Source organism: Bufo gargarizans, chromosome 7, assembly GCF_014858855.1.
Source record: "Bufo gargarizans isolate SCDJY-AF-19 chromosome 7, ASM1485885v1, whole genome shotgun sequence".
Classification (NCBI taxonomy): Eukaryota; Metazoa; Chordata; class Amphibia; order Anura; family Bufonidae; genus Bufo; species Bufo gargarizans.
This window is the reverse complement of record NC_058086.1, coordinates 165,532,736-165,552,774: the sequence shown is the minus strand read 5'-3', so window position 1 is coordinate 165,552,774 and position 20,039 is coordinate 165,532,736. Positions and strand designations below refer to the sequence as shown.

General features: G+C 47.2%; 1 protein-coding gene across 3 annotated transcripts in view; it reads right to left on the bottom strand.

The window, feature by feature from the left end:
* The window catches only part of CHCHD6 (coiled-coil-helix-coiled-coil-helix domain containing 6), a 226,176-nt gene that overhangs the window by 150,528 nt on the left and 55,609 nt on the right, over positions 1-20,039 (bottom strand). For 2 of the 3 annotated variants that reach the window (XM_044301385.1, XM_044301386.1), the window contains exons 5-6: positions 10,582-10,602; positions 590-673 (exon numbers count right to left, since the gene is read on the bottom strand). In XM_044301385.1, coding sequence (XP_044157320.1) covers positions 590-673; positions 10,582-10,602 — 105 coding nt within the window. The remainder of the gene's footprint in view (positions 1-589; positions 674-10,581; positions 10,603-20,039) is intronic. The other variant, XM_044301387.1, reaches the window with a different exon arrangement.

Genomic DNA, 20,039 nt, shown 5'->3' with positions numbered 1-20,039 from the left:
AGTCATAGTCCAGAGAAGATTGAAAGTGCATGTGCACTGGCCCTTTAAGAGTTGGACAGAGCATGTGCGTGCACCCTATGGACAATGAGAAGCAGAGCCAGCAGGAATAAGGACTCAGGGAGACCAGCGCTATTCCAGCAACTAGGGCCCACTAAGCAGGGGTAGAGGGACACCGGCAGATCGGGACCAACGGAAACCTGGAGCGGGTGAAATAACCGGCAGGCATGAGAGGAGTGGAGCAGCGCTAGGCATGAACAGCTGCCATATCATCACATATTAAACTTGCCACATTTCCCATCTCTGCAGAGGCTGCTGTGATCACAGGACCTTATTAGCTAGCAGGTTCCCAATACAGAAACAGAGACAATCCCTGTTTAGGCAAACTTCTTTAGTTATTTTAGCTATTTGTCTCTTCTAATATCTCACAGCAGGGAGCAAATGCTACTAAGTGAATATAATTGCACCATCAAGTTGGTAAAGCTCTTTTAATATGCCCTACAGCATCATTTCGTGAGGATATATTCAATTTCCTCTCAAAATCAGTTCCAATATTCCTAGGCTCCATATTGTTCCTCTGGGGGACACTTACCTTCTTCTCAATGCTCGCCAGTTGCTCTTTGTGAAAAGCATCCAGTTTTTTAAGCTCTTCGTCTTTGCGTTGAAGTTCTTTGGCCTAAGAGAGAAGAAAACAAAATAAACCAGTCAAATAAAGAATATGTTATGCTTAAAGGGGTACTCCCATCTCACACATTTATGACATATACCCAACATTTTATGCCACTCAATGTGTCCCCTATAGCGCACAGCGACAACACTTTACTTTTTCTAAGTCCAAAATTCTGTGTGGATTTCAATATTGAACCTTAAGGGTTGTATCTCCTGCTAAAACTCAACATGGAGAAAACTAAAGTCATCCTCATTCCCCCATGTTATTCAGCCCCCACCCCATCAATCACCGTTAATGACTCCGGTCCAATTCCGCCCTGTACTACAAACCGCACATCAGTGTCCTCACCACCTCCAACTCAAACATTTCTAGTGTCCGTTCAAACACCTCTGACCTAATCTCCTGATATCTCCCACAACCAGTCCCCTCCATACTTCCCTAACCTCATCTCCTGATACCTCCCTACATGTAATATCTTGTCGAGTCTAGACTCTGTCGCCAGGATCATCCTTACCCTAACCAGTCATATAGCCTGGTAGGGTTAATGATGCAGATTAAAACGATACCTGTCTTATGTCTGTCGGTGGTATCGTTCCCCAGAAAAATGAACTTGCAAAATTATTCAAATGAACTATTGGAGCACCAAGAGGCGGGCTTATGTGCTTCGAGCACCGCTCCAGTGATGTCCCTGGTGCGCCATAATGACGCCTCTCTGCTTCACATCTCTCCACCCTGCCTTTAGATTGACTGCACATCTTCGCTCGTCTGGATGAAGCTGAAGGTGTTGTGCATGAATGCAGTCTAGCGCTGTCAATCTAAAGGCGGGGGGGCATGATGAAAATCAGAGGGGCATTGCTGGAGTGGTGCTCGAGCGCATAAGCCCGTCTCCTGGTTCTCAAATAGTTAATTTGCAGAATTACATACATCTCTGACCTAATCTCCTGATACCTCCCCACATGTAATCTCTGAACTTCCCAAAACCTCTCATATCCGCTTACCCTCTCCTCACATAATCACCTACAAGATTTCCCCCATGCTTCCCTCATACTCTTAAATTCAATCCTCCAGCTAACATGGAGTTTCCACAATCAACCTGAAACTCCCCTCCTCAGGAAAGCCTACAATAACCCCTAGTGCCTCTAAACCGCCACCTGAGCAGCTTCTACGCCCCCCCCCCCCCCCCCCCCCCTTACCGTTTCCTTCCATTTCCCTTTTCAGACGGTAATCCTCTGCGGCTTCCCCCTCTGTCACTATGCTAGTCCGTGCTTACTTTTGTTTCTTATTACATACGAGAACCCTCCTCATATCTGTATCGCCCAGACATTAATATTGCTGTAATATATATAATAATAACTCCATTGCTTTATTTGCAGCCACCACAAGGGGGAGCTCACTGCATACAGACTTATTTATACCTATAGAACTATCAATGTGCATGCAGTAACTATATAAGCTCCCTCTAGTGGTGGCTGTGGGCAGGCAACATTATTTTTTTTATATTTTTATTTTTTAAGGGGACCACTACCGATCCTAAGAATAAAGGGGCCACAGCACTAATTGAGAGCTGCAGCCCCCTCATAGTGGCATGTGCTTAACTGGCTATGCTGGGGATTGAAGCACGGCTGCATTCAAAGTGAATGGGGCCAGCTGCAGTTCTCCGCGTGGCCAGGCACGCCAAAAGAATGGTGACTGTACGCAAAGCAATTAGGGTAGGGCCCCTCTGTTGGCCGCAAGGGTTTCCCTCCTTGTAGTCACTGTTACAGTATGGTTTCTACGCTAACGTGTGTGTGGACCTACGCCCCTCGTGCTACTCTTCTTCTCCTACATCGCAGGTGTACACAAGTATGAAAATGATGTGATCTGATGACTGTGACCCTCCAAGAAGTGTACAATGAGGCGGCACTATACATAACATTTGGGCACCTTCGCGCCACAGCGACGCTTTATGGGAAAGACCTAGACACGAGCCTGAACATTTAAAAACTACGAAGGCGTTGGGGTGAAAATGGCATTGGAAAATGATAAAGCGGCCTGGACGCAAGTGATCCCCGGGGGTCGGGAGCCATCTTCCTAAAGCTGGCAGGGGTCGTTAGGAAGAAAGATTGTATGTGAAGGCTGACTGCTTCCCGTATCCGTCCCAAGAGCAGCATGCGATGGGTAAACGGGGACGCTTCAAGAAGTTTAGGCTGAGCGTATCTGGCAAGGAAAAAAAATATATAAAAAGTCCTGTCTGGTTTGCCGTATTCTAAATGTCAGCTTCATCTGACGCTCAATGAGCCTGACAGGTTCCTGCCGAAGACCTGGAGGCCAGGCATGCTTCAGTGGAAGAGGACCTGAGCAAAGAGCGCTTGGGATATGGGATGCCTTCTCTAATTCAGATCAGGATGCGGGGCTCCGATCGCCCCAAAACGGTGGCGGGGTCTCAAGTGTCAGACGGCAAATCATTAGTGACGAGGACGTCTCGCCATGACAGAGGAGACTCTCTGCAGACACAAACCTACTGCAAACTGACTCTATAAATTACTCCGTCACACACTGTAACCTGTTCTTAGAACCGCATTGTGCCTTTCCCTCTCTTATTCCTCCAGAAACCATATACAAAAATAGACAACTGGGTGTTACCATTCACTTTTATTCGGCAGAGCTTGCTCCTACACACACGGATACTGTCTAACCAGTGTAGGGAGACACCTTACTGACAAGCGACATGAGAACGCCCAGCTGTCAATTTATACATACGTTCCCAGGAGGAATAACAGAGGAACGGCACAAAGTAGAAATCAATTCATGTGTAATACATATATACGGCAGGTGACCGTGCAGGTCCTTTTTGTACAGTATACTGCATGCCATAGGGTTGACCCACAAAAAGACATTTATCACCGATCCACAAGACAGGTCATTGGTGGTCAGACCAGTAGAACCCCCCACCGGTCAAGTCTTCTGTGTAAATGGAGTGGTGGAGCGCATGTATGAACGAGCACTCCACTTCTAGGTCTCAGTCACGAATGCTCACCACTCCATTCACATAGGGGGACGTGTGTCGCTCGGACCTCCCGATTATACCCATCAACTACACGCCTATATCCCCCCCATGTGAATGGAGCAGTGGTCGCACATGCACACTACCAGTGCATTCAAAGTCAATGGGACGGATGGCGATAGACCAGCCCTGTACACTGCCAGCGCCATCAGTCCCATAAAGATTGAAAAGAGCAGCAGAGCACATGCACCGCTCAGACGTGGGAACATTGGCTATCCCTTTCGTGGCCGGTGGGGATCCCAGCAATCATACATTTATCAAGTGTCCTGTAAACAAGTGACAAATATATTTTGCAGGTGAAGCCATTTTGGGCATGTCTGACCAGAAGGGCCCCTATGAAATATCCGCCTCTGTGTGCGTTTTTTTGGCAGTTTCTGGGAGCACAGGATGCTACCCCACCCCCCCACTACAAACTGATTACTACCCTCTAGGAGCAATGACAGGGCCAGGTGTGATGAAGTTTACACTGCCTGGACCTGTCAAAGTGCAGAGGGCGCAGCAGTTGCAGAGAAAGCAGGGCCTCCAGGTGTAACGGCAACGCCCCCATTGCTCCTAGAGGCTCATTTGCATATATTAGAACTACTCAGAGACTCGTTGTTTCATCTGTGTCTATCTTAGGGTACAGCCAGGACGGATCCGGCAGGCTGGTCTCCCTGTCAGATCCGTCCTTCCGCTGTTTCGCCGGACCGCCGCTCCGCCCCGCCGCTCCGCCCCACCGCTCCGCCCCCATTGACTATAATGGGGACGGGGGCTGAGCTCCGGCGCAGCACGGCAGTGCACGGCGAAAGCCGCCGGACTAAAAAGTCCTGCATGTCCGACTTTTTAGCCTGCCGGATCAGTCCTGCCGCAAGTGTGAAAGTACCTTTAGAGGTAAATGTCCAGTTCATACGATTCTGCCTTTAATTTCCACCTATTTGATATTAAGGATGAGAATTAATAAGCATTTAGAGGCCGTCCAATCTCAATGCATTAACAAGGCTGGACAGGCGGCACACTACATGCCTTTTTACTCCCTCCATGGGGCTAGTCACCCCCTCCAGCACCCAAATAGTCCAGTCCGAGTGGATGGAGTCCTTGCTACTAATTACACCGCATGTGGGCCTCTGCATATGGACAGGGTGTAAATATTTGTCTCTGCTAACGATTTATAATGGGCACATTTTGGGGGGGGGGGGGGGGGGTTCTCTTTTTGCCGGCTCGTGGCTCCCGTGTAATTTGTGTAATTTTTATTGTGCCAACAATGGGCAGAATCCTATGAGTCCCCCTTAAACAGTGATGGGTTGTGAATCGTGGCGTTAAAGGGGTTGTCTCACTTCAGTAAGTGGCATTTATCATGTAGAGAAAGTTAATACAAGCACTTACTAATGTATTGTTATTCTCCATATTGCTTCCTTTGCTGGCTGGATTCATTTTTCTATCACTTTATACACTGCTCGTTTCCAAGGTTACAGACCACCCTGCAATCCATCAGTGGTGGTCGTGCTTGCACAATATAGGAAAAAGCATTATTCTATGTGCGCTCCCATGGTCCCGGCCAGCGAATCTACTTCGCGTGAAGCAGGAGCTCCGTACAGTATTAGAATGTATTGGCTCCGATGAGCCGAAGTTATTGCTTCGTGTAGTCTCGCGAGACTTCAGGTAATAACTTCATAATTTAAAAGGTGTTTTACCATCTCAGACAATGGGGCATATCGCTAGGATTTGCCCCCATTGTCTAATAGGTGCGGGTCCAACCTCTGGTATCCGCACCTACAATGAGAACGGAGCGGGGAAATGAACGGAGGGCGCACTGCGCATGCGTAGCCGCCCTCCAGTAATTTCTATGGGGCTGCCGAAAATAGTCGAGCGCTGGCTCGGCTTTTTCCATCTGCCCCATAGAAATGAATGGGAGCAGGGGCGGTGCACTCCCATTCACTTCTATGGGAGCAGTGCTTGGTGGTGGACAGACCCCAGGAAATCTGGGGTCCTGCAGCCACAGCTCTCCCCGCTCCATTCTCGTTGTAGGTGCAGGTCCCAGATATGCCCCCATTGTATGTGATGGGAATACCCCTTTCATTTGTACTGTTAAAAACCATTTCCCAAACTCGGGTTCGGTTCCAAGTGGTACCTTGGAACCGAACCCAAGTTCGGGAAATGTTTTTTTACAGTACAGATTAATTTATGAACTTATTACCCGAATTCTCGCAAGACTTTCGGCTCATCGGAGCCAATACATTCTAATACTGTACAGAGCTCCTGCTCCGTACAGTATTGCAACGAAGTTTTATGCGAATCGACTTTGGATGTTTCTTCCGAAGTCGATTCGCTCATCCCTAATCACAATACATTAGTACGTAACTTTCTCTACATGATAAATGCAACTTACTGAAGTGAGACGACCCCTTTAACTGGGAAGTCCAGGTGTGTGAAACTGGGAATCTGGGCTGTTGTGCGGCAGCTCAGCGACAAGGGAAACCAGACGGTGTCTAACCTTTCCTGCCTTGACTGGGAAGAAAAGCAAAAAAAATGCTGCAGGATTTAATGAAGATTATGTATGCGAGAACTCATCAGGGAAAGTGACCTGTGATCTGCGGCTTGCAGACTCCATCCAGCAGGAAGGTTATTCTTGGTAATCGCCGGCCGGTGCCAAAAAGGTGTCGGGGGTGTGAAGCCTGCACCAGCAATTAACAAGAACAGCTCGTGTCCCTGCTTATCGTCTCATATCCACTCAGAACATTCAGCCACAAGGGGGTTAGGTAGGTGGTCAGGCTGCAGATGTCTGGAGTCTATGCTATATATACAGTGGATATAAAAAGTCTACACACCCCTGTTAAAATGTCAGGTTTCTGTGCTGTAAAAAAATAAGACAAAGATAAATCATTTCAGAACTTTTTCCACCTTTAATAAGACCTCTAAACCGTACAACTCAATTGAAAAACAAACTGAAATCTTTTAGGTAGAGGGAAGAAAAAATATAAAAATAAAATAATATGGTTGCATAAGTGTGCACCCCCTTAAACTAATACTTTGTTGAAGCCCCTTTTGATTTTATTCCAGCGCTCAGTCTATTTGGGTATGAGTCTATCAGCATGGCACATTTTGACTCTTTGCAAAAACACTGCAAATCTGTCAGATTGCGAGGGCATCTCCTGGGCACAGCCCTCTTCAGATCACCCCACAGATTGTCACTCGGATTCAGGTCTGGGCTCTGGCTGGGCCATTCCAAAACGTTAATCTTCTTCTGGTGAAGCCATTCCTTGGTTGATTTGGATGTATGCTTTGGGTCGTTGTCATGCTGAAAGATGAAGGTCCTCTTCATGTCCAGCTTTCTAGCAGAAGCCTGAAGGTTTTGGGCAGGGGTCAAGTCCTGGGAAAAAAAGTGTGGGAACTCACCCAAGATCCACTGCAACCCCCCCCCCCCCCCCCCCCCTCCAAAAAAAAAAAAAAAGCACAGAAAATCTAGCACGCTGTAATTTGTGTAGCTGCGGACTGAGCCAAATGTACACATTGTGATCAAAACACAATATCACAGTGCCATCCTCTCCCCCTGTCCCCTAATGTGCCAGTATCAAGTTCCTCTCTCCTACCCCCTTCATGTGCCAGTATCATGGCGCCAATAGCCCGCCTCCCCCGTGGCAGTAAAGTAACAGTCCGGTATTTAAAAAAAAAAAAAAAACACTTTTAGAAAAGTTTGTCATGGGATTCGAACTCATGACCCCTACACATCAGAGGCAAGGCATTTACCCTCACAGCCATGAATGCTGTCTAGGTATTTGCTTAAAAAAAAAAATATAAGACTTCTACTGTAGGTAACTTTGCCCACTGTGTGTGGATGTAGCAGAGCTGGGTGTGTTGGGGCAGCTGTCATGTGTATGGTTGTACACTAGGTATCAGTACACTAGGTATCAGTAGGAGTCTTAAAAAAAAAAAAACCACTTTTAGAAAAGTTTGTCCTGGGATTCAAACTCATGACCTCTACACATCAGAGGCAAGGCATTTACCCCCACAGCCATGAAAGCTGTCTAGGTAGTTACTTAAAAAAAAAAATAAGACTTCTACTTATACCTAGTGTACTGATACCTAGTGTACAACCATACACATGACAGCTGCCCCAACACACCCAGCTCTGCTACATCCATACACAGTGGGCAGCTGTCATGTGTATGGTTGTACACTAGGTATCAGTACACTAGATATAAGTAGAAGTCTTATATTTTTTTTTTTTTAAGCACCTACCTAGACAGCATTCATGGCTGTGAGGGTAAATGCCTTGCCTCTGATGTGTAGAGGTCGTGAGTTCGAATCCCAGGGACAAACTTTTCTTAATGATGAACTTCTAAATGATCTCCTATGTGTCAGCTGCGAAGTGACTGAACATACTCGCAGCGTATTAGGCCGACAGAAGAAGTGAAGGAGATGAGGTCAGTAGGGGGCGGGGCACCATGAGAGGAGTCACAGACAGCTGTGAAGCCGCTTAGCCTGCCCTGCACAGTGCGCTTCACCCCCTGATTTCAGCCGCGTTCTCCTGGCTTGAGGCTTGAAAGGGAACGGCGTTCCTGCCATGAAAAAAGTGCAGGAACGCCGTTCCCACGCGTTCCCCCTCCACTCGACCCCTGGTTTTGGGCCAATATTGACTGCTATTTGGAACTGTTCAGAATTCCCTCCAGCTTAACTAAGGCCCCAGGTCCAGCTGAAGAAGAACAGCCCCTTGGCATGATGCTGCCACCGCCATGCTTCACTGTGGGGCCGGGGTTCTTTTGGTGATCTGTTTGGTGCAAAAACAACTCTGCACATCTTTTGGAATTATGGCCAAAAAGTTCAAACTTGGATTCATCAGACCATAACACCTTTCCCCACATGCTTCTGGGAGACTTCAGATGTGTTTTTGCAAAATGTAGCCTGGCTTGGATGTTTTTCTTCGTAATACTTCTGACTCCTATTTAACAGGATTGTGAATGTGATTACTTAATTCTGAACACAGCTTTATCCCCAGTTATAAGAGGGTGTGCACACTTATGCAACCAAATTATTTTTGCTTTTTTTTGTTGTTTTCTTCCCTCCACCTAAAAGATTTCAGTTTGTTTTTCAATCGAGTTGTACAGTTTATAGGTCACATTAAAAAGGTGGAAAAAGTTCTGAAATGATTTAGCTTTAAATTTTTTACAGCACAGAAACCTGACAATTTAACAGGGGTGTGTAGACTTTTATAGCCACTGTATCTATATTATTACATACATGTGAGGCCAGAGGCTTCACTCAGCAATTGTGTTGAGACAACTAGTCCGACTACCTGCACACGGTGCGGATTAAGGCTAGGTCTACACGACCACATTTGTCGCGCGACAATTTTTATAATGGTAGTCTATGGTGTCGCACTGCTACATGCGACATGCTGCGAGACGACAGTCGCAAAAAAAAACCATTCAAGATGGATTTTTCTGCGAGTGTCTTGTCGCAGCATGTCGCATGTTGCAGTGCAACACCATCGACTACCATTATAAAAATGGTCGCGCGACACATGTTTCAGTGTAGTTGTGCCCTATGAGTCGAGCTACGTCGTGTAGACCATGAGAAACATTATTCTTTCATCAATAAACGCACAGGACAGCTGCAGATGATACATGTATAATCACCGCGGGATACAGTGCTGAGCCCCCAATGATCGCTCGAATGGGGGTCCCGATCACCCATTACAGGAGTTTGGATGCAGCGGTGATCACACATGCACGGAGGTCCCATACTTTCATCACCCGTCCTGTAGATAATTAAAAGGGTTGTGCAGGCCATATATATTGATGACCTGTCCTCAGGATAGGTCATCAATATCAGATCACTGGGAGTCCGACACCCAATCACTTGAATGGAGCGAGTACTTGTAATTACACTATGCCAACGCTCCAGTGGAGATTTTGGGGGCACGCTCATTTGCATCCCTTTCTTTCCAGTGGAGAGGACGCATAGTGTATTGACCCAGAAGCAGCACTCACGTGGAGCGCCGCCTTCTCTTCAAACATATGGCAGGACAACCCGTTTAATAATCTGAGCCACACTTTGCACAATTAGATGTGTCCAGTTGCACAATGAGTACTATCAATGGCTGTGAAGGTCGCATCATGCATCAATCTCTGCTGTACTCTGTCCTATGCAGTAATAGGACCCCCAACCATAAAGGAAATCACAGGGGGCTAAAGTTTGTCCACTGCCTGCGACATGCTGCTGCGCAGTGCACAGTCTGCAGCCTCTCCTGTACCTTACACTTGAATCTGTGTATTTCTAGCATTCTAAAGACAATACAGAACCATCTATATAACCGTAGCTTCTGATATGGCCAGGCCTCCCTACCTGGACAAGGCCCAAAATGACAATTACCTACACGTTATGTTCTTCGTAGCACTGATCAGCTGTCTGAAGAGGCTGCAGCACTCCAGTGAGCCCTGCGTCCGCTTCCTAGGCCAGTGGCATCCCGTTCATCAGTCACTTGGCCTAAGTGCAGCTCCGTCCCATTCAAGTGAATTGGCCGGGGCTGCAATACCAAGCACAGCCACTATACAATGGACGGCGCTGTGCTTGGTATGGTGTGAGGAGGTCAGAGCACTACAGTCCCGGGAAGAAGACCTCCGCCGATCAGATATTGATGACCTATGCAGATTCCAACAATACATATATACATGGCTCTCCGTCTGATCTGTGTGCCCGGAAGCAGTGTTGGAGAGAACCCAAGGACCAACCAGCCACCTCCATTGCATCTACTCCACCTTTCCAGTAAAAACATGTCTATAGCAAGTGGAGTGGGAGAAGGAAATTGAACAGACCACAAGCCCCACAAACAATATCCACGCCGTGGCAATAGGACAAGTGAAAGAAGCAGGGACACAAGACAAACAGTGCTTACCCATTCATCCAAATCCGCAGGCTTTGCAAAATGAAAAAGGGGAGAGGGAAAGAAGAAAAAGAGAAGAAAGAGAGAAAAAAAGGAAAATGTCAGTGATTTATTGAGCCAGAGTTACTACGGCACAAATCCCTGTGTTCATCCAAAGTAGAGAGAGCTTAAGGAACAGAAAAGAGAAGCAGCGATTGTTCCGTATACTGGCAGCGAGAGCGAACGCGCGGCTTCGACAAAAGGCTCGAAAGGCGACATCTGGGAAGCCGCGCTGCAGGGGCTGGACGAGGCCAAGGCATAAGTCCCCCGCACACCTGAGACCTGGATTATTTCATCGCCACATTCGGGTTTTAAGCTCCCTTCCGGAATAAAAAAGATAAAAATACCAAATGTACAAACTTTGAATTAGGAAGAAAAAAATCTTTTGTGATTTTTTTTTTGGGAGAAGTGGGGGGCTAATGTATTCATAACTCGACCTAGAAATGATAGAAAAGGGACAAAAATATCAGCCGGCGAGGAGGCTTCTGACAGGCTTTGCTGTGGAAGATTTGCGCGGCGGTTAGACCTTTCATAGGAGGTTAGACGTCTAGTTCTCCAAGAGCGCGTCTGTCCAAAATTGCCAATTGAAGCATAAGGAAGAGATGGGGGGGGGGGTGCACAAATATATTAATGAACGAGACATTAGGACTTTGAACAAAAAAAGCAAAAGAAAAGTAAAATGTTATAATCTTTAAAAGAAAGGTCAGAATATTTTTGAACATTTTTAGTTTGACCTATGGATCGACCGAGCTTGTCAACTTTAGGGCCGATATTCTATTAATGTTCTGATACAGAGGTCGAAACTACTGCACAGACAGTTCAATGATTCAATTCTTGCTAACAGTAGCCACCACTAGGGGGAGCTTACTGCAAACTGCTTTACTATTGAATTAGGCTACTTTCACACTCACGTTTTGGCGTTCCGTTTGTGAGATCCGTTCAGGGCTCAGCGGTCCAAAACGGATCAGTTTTGCCCTAATGCATTCTGAATGGAAAAGGATCCGCTCAGAATGCATCAGTTTGCCTCCGTTCAGTCTTCATTACGCTTTGCTTGCAGCATTTTGGTGCCCGTCTGACGAAACTCAGCCAAACGGATCCGTCCTGGCACACAATGTAAGTCAATGGGGACACAATCTGGCACAATAGGAAACGGATCCGTCCTCCATTGACTTTCAATGGTGTTGAAGACGGATGCGTTTTGGCAGTGTTACAGATAATACAAACGGATCCGTTCTGAACGGATGCAGACGGTTGAATTATATGAACGGATGCGTCTGTGCAGATCCATGACTGATCCACACCAACCGCGAGTGTTAAAGTAGCCTTAGATGGACCCAAGCATTGCAGCCTCTTCCTCGACCTGTGAAGTCACGTCCGTCAGTCACATGGCCTTTCTGTAGGTCAGTCCCATTGAAGTGAATAAGACAGAGCTGCAATACCAAGCGCTGCCACTATAAAATACATGGCGCTGTACTTGGAACACTATGAACTTGCCCGAGTGGCGCAGCCCCTTTAAACAGCTGATCGAAAGCCATTAATATTTAGATCCCGGATAACCCCTTTAAGGTTGCTATACAAAACAGAAGAAAGTTAGCCAAACCAGTGTATGGCGAATATTGAGACAACAAATTTTGGAGGGGAAAGGGAGATCGGACATTCTGGATATCAACATGCCGATCCTTTTGCTTTCTTGGGTATCTGGCATTGGAAAACACATGCACTGAGCGTTGAGCCCAGCATGCATGTTACTGGGGGGAGGAGGGACGAACAAGAGTTGACCTGAGATTTCCTACGAGTTTACGAAGAAAACACTTAACACTTCCTTCGGGTGGCTGACCTTTATGGTAAATGCACATAACTAAAAAAACTCATAAGGTTTCGGAATGACTTATTGCTATACCATAGACTGCCTCTCTCTGCTACACAGACTTGTTTTTGTTTCAACGGCATCTGTCAGCAGCTTTGTCCCTGACACTGGCTGACCTGTTGCATGTGCGCATGGCAGCTGACGGCATCTGTGTTGGTCCCATGTTCCTATGTGCCCGCATTGCTGAGAAAAATGAAGTTTTAATATATGCAAATTAGCCTCTAGGAGCAACGGGGGCGTTGCCGTTACACCAGGAGGGTCTGCTCTCTCTGCAACTGCAGAGTGTCTCTTCATGCCCTAATTTATCTAGACCATAAATGTAAGATTTCCCCAGAATTCTTGTATTTCTACAATAATGTCATGCGCTACTTGTAAAACAGAGGCGGCCTGAGGGAGGAACTGGGTTTCAAGCTTCCCTATAATCCCGACCATGTTACCGTTACATCAGGAGCAGTCATTATAACGCTATATATTGATCGGGTCGGTCAGACCCACAGCCGGGACTTCTTCCGTCAGCAGCAGACATTTATGAACCGAAAAACATAAAAAATCCCTTCATATAAATCACACAGAAAAATAAAATGGAATTTATATTACTTTCATAAATTAGCGTGAAAATATCTGAACGGAAGCCTGACGGGGGCGTTAGAAATCTGCATGACGCGCCAGCTCCCCGGCCCGGATTTACTAACCCAGTTAATCAATCCTCAACTTAAAAGCCGCATTTATCAAAACCTGCCAGACGCCGGGGAGGGGCGGGTGCTAAAGAAGAGAGATGGCGACGCTCTTTGTAATTACACAAATGGTATCCAGTGTGAAGTTCGGGACACATCACCACATACGTGGTAAATCATCACACCGCCATGCCCGACTGAGTCAATGTGCCGCCGACTAACTGCCCCCGAGGGATGTCCTGTAAGATGGGTGCAAAACCGCGGCTACCTATTTGCAGCACCTTTCCTGAATTGCCAGATCCGATGAGTTCCCGGCCATCAGCATTCATCATCCTTCACACCTTTACACTCCACTGAGGCAATCTGCGGAGACGGAGAAGACTCCCCGCCGCCCACCCACCTCCCGCCCGGCCCGTCTCTCCCTCGCTAATTCTCTGCTCAAGTCCATGAAGCGCAAAATTACAGACATTTCAAATTAAAGAGTGAGAAAAAGCAAAGGAACCTTATCAAATCGACATTAGCATCATCGCGGCCTTTACAGGAAATAAGGCAGTGAAATATTACAGGCGAGGACGGGCAAAGAAATAGCAGAGGCGAAAGGGGAGCACGCCCAAGTGCCGAAGACCCGCAAGTCCCACCGCCTGTCCAAGTCCCGATTAACCAGGCGACTTGTCAATTTCGTGACCAAAATGGGCAGAATAGTAGAAATACTACCCCCCCACAATGCCAGGGGCCCCTCTCATAGAAGATACTTACCTGCTCCCCGTCACCTGCGTCCCCCTGGATCCCTGCAGGGCTGCTGCTGCATCTCTCCGTCGCGCGGATCAAAACATCGGGCGACTGGGTGAGCAGCCAATAGCAGACCGCGATAGTGACCAGCCTCCCTAGCGTCAACCGCGATAATAAAGATAAAAGTGGCGGCCATGCAGGGATCCGGAGGGACGGGGGTGCTGGGGACCAGGCAAGTATCATCTATAGGAGGGGCCCGGGCATTGAGGGGAGGGGGTAATTTCTACTATTGGATAATCCCTTTAAGGCAATTTTTTTTTTATTTAAACGGATGGTGTTCAGGAGGCCATAACATTTTTGATGATGCCATTCTGGAATGAATAACTCTAAGGGGGTCAGGATCAGCGGCACTGTGAGGGTTAAAGATCTTTTCTGGGTCCTCTATATTAATGACCTGTCCTCATAATAGGTCATTAATATCAGATCGGCGGGGACCACAGCCTCATCACAGCGCCGTCCATTGTATAGTGGCCGTTCTTGGTATTGCAGCTCAGCACAATTTACTTGAATGGAACTGAGCTGCGCCTAGGACATGTGTCCGATGAACGTGATGTCACCTAGGCGTCGCGGCCTCTTCAAAACAGCTGATCGGCGGAGTTGCCAGGAGTTAGACCCCCCCTCAGATATCGATGGCGTATCATGAGGATAGGTCATCAATATCAAAATCTCAGAAAAACCTTTTAACTGCTGGGATCAGAGCTTTCCCTGATCCCGGGTGGGTATTACGAGCGTTCACTTGGCCTCCAGTGATTGCACGGGCACAGCCAAGGTGGCTCGACGACCTGACCTTGACGATGTTTTATCACGTCAGGTACGGGAAAGGGTTAATGAAAGTCTACTGTTTTGTGTACACAGCTCCCATGCAGACAGTATGTACCTGCACACGGTATAATCCTGTAGTTATACTACATTCCGGTCTCCGGGAAGACCCTCGGTGGGTGCTCACCCCCTTGTGGATGCCCCACGTTACCACAGTCCGTCTCTGGCAGGACAAAGGGTTAAACGTCGGCGACGTCAGTCGATGATCTGATGTGACAGATACAGATGTGCCGATAATGGCCGTTTATCCTCTCCCAATCATTATACATGGATGCTCTAGACTGCAGTAGTCCTGGGTAATGAAGGAGGATTTCAGCTCTCGGGGTCCAGCGCACATTTACACACTAGAGCAAACTGAATGATTACCAGCGAGAAGCCGTCCTGAAATCCTCCATTATTTCCAGCACGGCCCCCCTGATATCAGGACAGACATAATAGGGGCTGCGGAGAAGACAACGTGCTTCAATGCATGACTGGCGGCTTTTATACACGGCGAGATATAAAGTGGCCCTTTACTTCCGTAGCGCCAAGGAAAGCGCAAGGCATGGCGGTCAGAGAGCCAAGAGCCTCATGCCAGGATGCATCAATAGTCCGTACCCCAAATCCACCCATACAATGTACGTGCTCCTATATACTCATGGGCAGACACCCTGCTCCCCTGTCCTCAAAAATCAAGGCAAGGCAGTGCTTTCCACAAAATCAAGACATTCATCTCCTGAAATACTCTGTGCTGCAGCTAGACCATGCCCCTTTCATTATGTAGGTCTGTGACTAGCCTCCCACTTCTCTCCCCTCCCTCACCTCACTGATATCATCACATAACTGGACAGGTCGTTGCCTCTCACAGCCTGATCCATCCTGAAATACTCTGCGCTACCATGGGGCCCAGCTCTCAGTCTGTGACCTCCCACTTGTCATCGCTGTTCCCCATGTCACATATGGAGACAGTGGGGGTCCCCAGTCTGGCCCCTCCATGACTGGCGTTGCGACCGTTACACAGTCCTTGCCCATATCTCTGAATCGCTGCCGTCTGAGAGTAGGTTACCCCCTGAGGTGTCAGTAAAGTAGTCCAGTTGACTTCTTTAAGTGGACAGGTGACTGCTTTTCAACATCAGATTATTGCTCTCCTGAAATACTCTGTGCTGCTGGATAAGCTGCACCTTCTACTCTGCATCTCAGCCCAACTTGTCCATTGTCCTCCTCCTTTCCTGACTACCCAGTTGCTTTCACCACAGCGTGAGTGGACAGGTCAATGCCTCCTTAGACGACTGCCTTATCTCTTTCCTTAGGTACTCTGTGCTGCTGGACACATAGATGCTTCTAGTAGGCATTGCAGCCTGTGATATTCTGCTGCTTCTTAACTCCTGGTGATTATCCATCCCATCATCATCATCTCCACAACCACGGCCCATGCACTGCCTCCCTCAAAATTAGCTTTAACTTCCTGAAATACTCTGTGCTGCTGCAGACTTTGCTCCTTCTGCTAATTATGTCCATCTGTGATCTCTAACTTGTCTCTATTCTCCTGACATCGCCCCTGGATCACCACTATTCTGTCATCATCACACACTCCCAGCCCCCCCTTAAGATCAGCTCACCTCCTGAAATACTCTGTGCTGCTGCAGACCTTGCTCCTTCTGCTCTGTATCTCGGTTCTTCCTCCTCACAGCGACCACATCACAGTCTCCCTGACGCCCTCATCAGCGGACAGGTCACTCTTACCTGCCCGATCTCAGTCGGCGCAGCCAGATAAGGCCCTATCTCCCTATGGCAGCCACACGCATCCTCGGCCGAAAGTAGAGTTAAAAAACCACAGAGAAATAGAAGAGCAACTTTAGTGAAGGTCAGGCATGATCGGCCCCCTATACGTGTAATAGGCTCCTAAACGGCGCGCAGGGGGTTAACAGAGCCGCAGACCCTCTTGCTGTATAACATAAAGGAACAGGAACCACGTGAAGGCGTCTTATGATTAATCACCCTTTTTAAATCGCAATTATGTCATTCAGCAGAACCCATGAACATTCATTTACAATTTGCTGAGTGAATAATTGAATAATTACCGGCTCCCTGAATGCAGCGAAAAACAAAGAAAAAAATGCTTAAAATTATCTGAAAAGAAAAAAGGTGAAAATTGCTGCTGGTTCCGTCTGCCTCGTTGGTTGCTGGTCCTTTACGCATGACTGCTCTGGAGGGGATCGCTCAGCTCCACGGGAACGGCGCAACGACAGACGTCGCAGTAAAACAAACGGGACGCAACAGCCGAGAAATTCACAAACTGTAAAAAAAGAAAGTAAAAAAAATAATAATAATTTAAACCCGCCATATGACCCAAACACAACAGCAACCAAGCGGAAAAGCATAATATATCGCCACCTATAGGATGCTCTAAGAAAGACATGTCCATGGGCGTCCCTGTGACCCCAAACCAGCCCCATCTACCTCAGTCCTACATCGTAGAGAATTTCTGAAGGTGCTTCATACCCCAGCATTCATCAGAATTGCGCGGCGGTAAGTTGCGCAAAATTTATTAGGAGGCACAGGCCAAATCTGGCGCATCTTCTGATGGTCCGTGCACTGAAGAAGAAAATCCAAACCCGCGACGAGCTGGGGGGAGAATCGCGTCACAATTTTTGACAGTTTCTGATGACAATTTTAGTAAAGCAGAAGGGGCCAGGGGAGGACGCTCCGCTAAGCTCCGCCCATCTTATACAAACCGTCAAAGCGAAATAAAAGTGAAAATAAAGTTCCAAACTTTTGCACAAAACAGGAATCAAAATGTGTTTTTAATCCCAGAAAACTGTCGCAAAACATAAAAAAAAAAAAAAAAAATTGCTCCCTTTTATTTTCAATTTCACGTTTTCAAAATCTTTGCTATCAGGCAATGAATGGGAACGGACTTTGCGTTCCTGCTCAAACAGCTGATTGGTTTGTGCAGGACCCTTTATGAGCTGGTATCCACTAATCTCTCCTGCCCGGACTATAGGCTGACAGCTCGTAACCGTCCTGATACACTGTAACAAACCCTGCCACCAGAATGATCAGAGGAGTGACTGACGAGCGAGATCTGCCAGCTCTGCGGACATCTCTGAGTGAAGGCCTGCAGTTCTCATGAAATTACAATCCTAGAGCGAGTGTGCTTCTAAGGCTACTTTCACACTTGCGTTCGGGGCTCCGCTTGTGAGTTCCGTTTGAAGGCTCTCACAAGCGGCCCCGAACGGATCCGTCCAGCCCCAATGCATTCTGAGTGGATGCGGATCAGTCTGGCACCGTCTGTCCTCCGCTCCGCTCAGCAGGCGGACACCTGAACGCTGCTTGCAGCGTTCAGGTGTCCGCCTGGCCGTGCAGAGGCAAACGGATCCGTCCAGACTTACAATGTAAGTCAATGGGGGCGGATCCGTTCAAAGGTGACACAATATGGTGCATTTTTCAAACGGATCCGCCCCCACCCCCCCATTGACTTTCAATGTAAAGTCTGGACGGATCCGTTTGCATTATCATGAACAAGAAAAAAAATTTTTTTTTTTTTTGTTCATGGCAATGCAAACGGATCCGTTCTGAGCGGATCTAAGCGTTTGCATTACAGGTGCGGATCAGTCTGTACAGATACCAGACGGATCCGCACCTAAACGCAGGTGTGAAAGTAGCCTAAGTTTGCAATGCATGGTTCCTCTGTTGTTCCTCCTGTAAATGCACAAATATATTAACATTCCCAATCTTAATAGTATGTGTCCCTATACAATTTTACACTATCCAATCAGTGCAGGGCAAACCTATTAGGCCATTCCTCCATTATTCCTCCTGGATATCTGTGGATAAATTGACCATTGGGAGTTAAAGGGCATCTGTCAGCAGTCTTGTACCTATGACACCGGCTGACCTGTTACATGTGCGCTCGGCGGCTGAAGGCGTCTGTGTTGGTCCCTAGTTCCTATGTGCCCGCATTGCTGAGAAAAATGAGGTTTTAATATATGCAAATGAACCCCTAGGAGCAACAGAGGCGTTACCATTACACCTAGAGGCTCTGCTCTCTCTGCAACTGCACTTTAATTGACAGGGCCAGGTGTGATGATATTTACACTGCCTGGTCCTGTAGAGTGCAGAGGATGCGGAAGTTGCAGAGAGAGCAGAGCCTCTAGGTGTAATGGTAACGCCCCTGTTGCTCTTAGAGGTTCATTTGCATATATTAAAACCTCATTTTTCTCAGCAATGTGGACACATATGAACTTGGGACCAACACAGATGCCTTCAGCCGCCGAGCGCACATGTAACAGGCCAGCCGGTGTCATAGGTACAAGACTGCTGACAGATGCCCTTTAAGACCCAATAGTCAATTTATCAACAGATATCCAGGAGGAATAATGGAGTTATGGCACAATGCAAAGTTCTAGGACAAGATGCCTTTGCTATTACAAAGGGAATCTAGAAGCTCTGCAGACGTGGTGTGCAACCACCTCTCTATCTACTGTACCCCTTCACGTATACTTAGCAGGTGCTTGTATTTGAAGCATCACTCCTGATGGGGGCGCAGGGGTCGGCATCATCCTGATGAAGGAAGTCCTCCACCCGTGGGGGGAATTCATGTTCAAGAGAATAAACTCTAAAAATACATCACACGGAGAAGAAAACTTGTCACAACATCAGCCGAGGAAAAAACGGAGCAAGAAACAACTTCTCGTATCTCAGGAGCAACGAGGTCTCATTATCAAGACGGAAAAAAATAAAATAAAAAAAAATAAAAAATAAATTGTAAAAATGAAATCTCCCCGTGCCAGGTATCTAGCTGCAGATGACAATCATAACGAAGACAGTTAAATGACACATTAGTGGACTAATTACTACGAATGTATTAAAGAGTCTTCAGGGAGATGGGAAGTGTGTTTTGCACTTTATCCCCCAGGATGATATCTGTCAGTGAACGCGGCTTCACCAGGAAGATCTCAGAGGACAAGCACCGACTGTGAGGAATCATTAGCAGATCAGGGATGATGCCAGAAGGGAGCAACAAAAAAGGTAAAGTCTCCAAACTATAGTACTAAGCAAAAGGACAAGAAGAGAAACCAAATGAAACATTTCCCTAGTGTCCCTGAACAAGCATCTGTGCATTACATATATATATTAGCTGAAGGACCCGGCTACACACGGGTATATTTCATCTATTTCTTTTAATGTTTTTGTGTGTCGTTAAAAGATATCGACAGTATTCCCCATAACAGTGACCTCCACAGTGCCTGCCCCTTTAACAGTGACCTCCACAGTGCCTGCCCCTTTAATGCTAGGGCTAC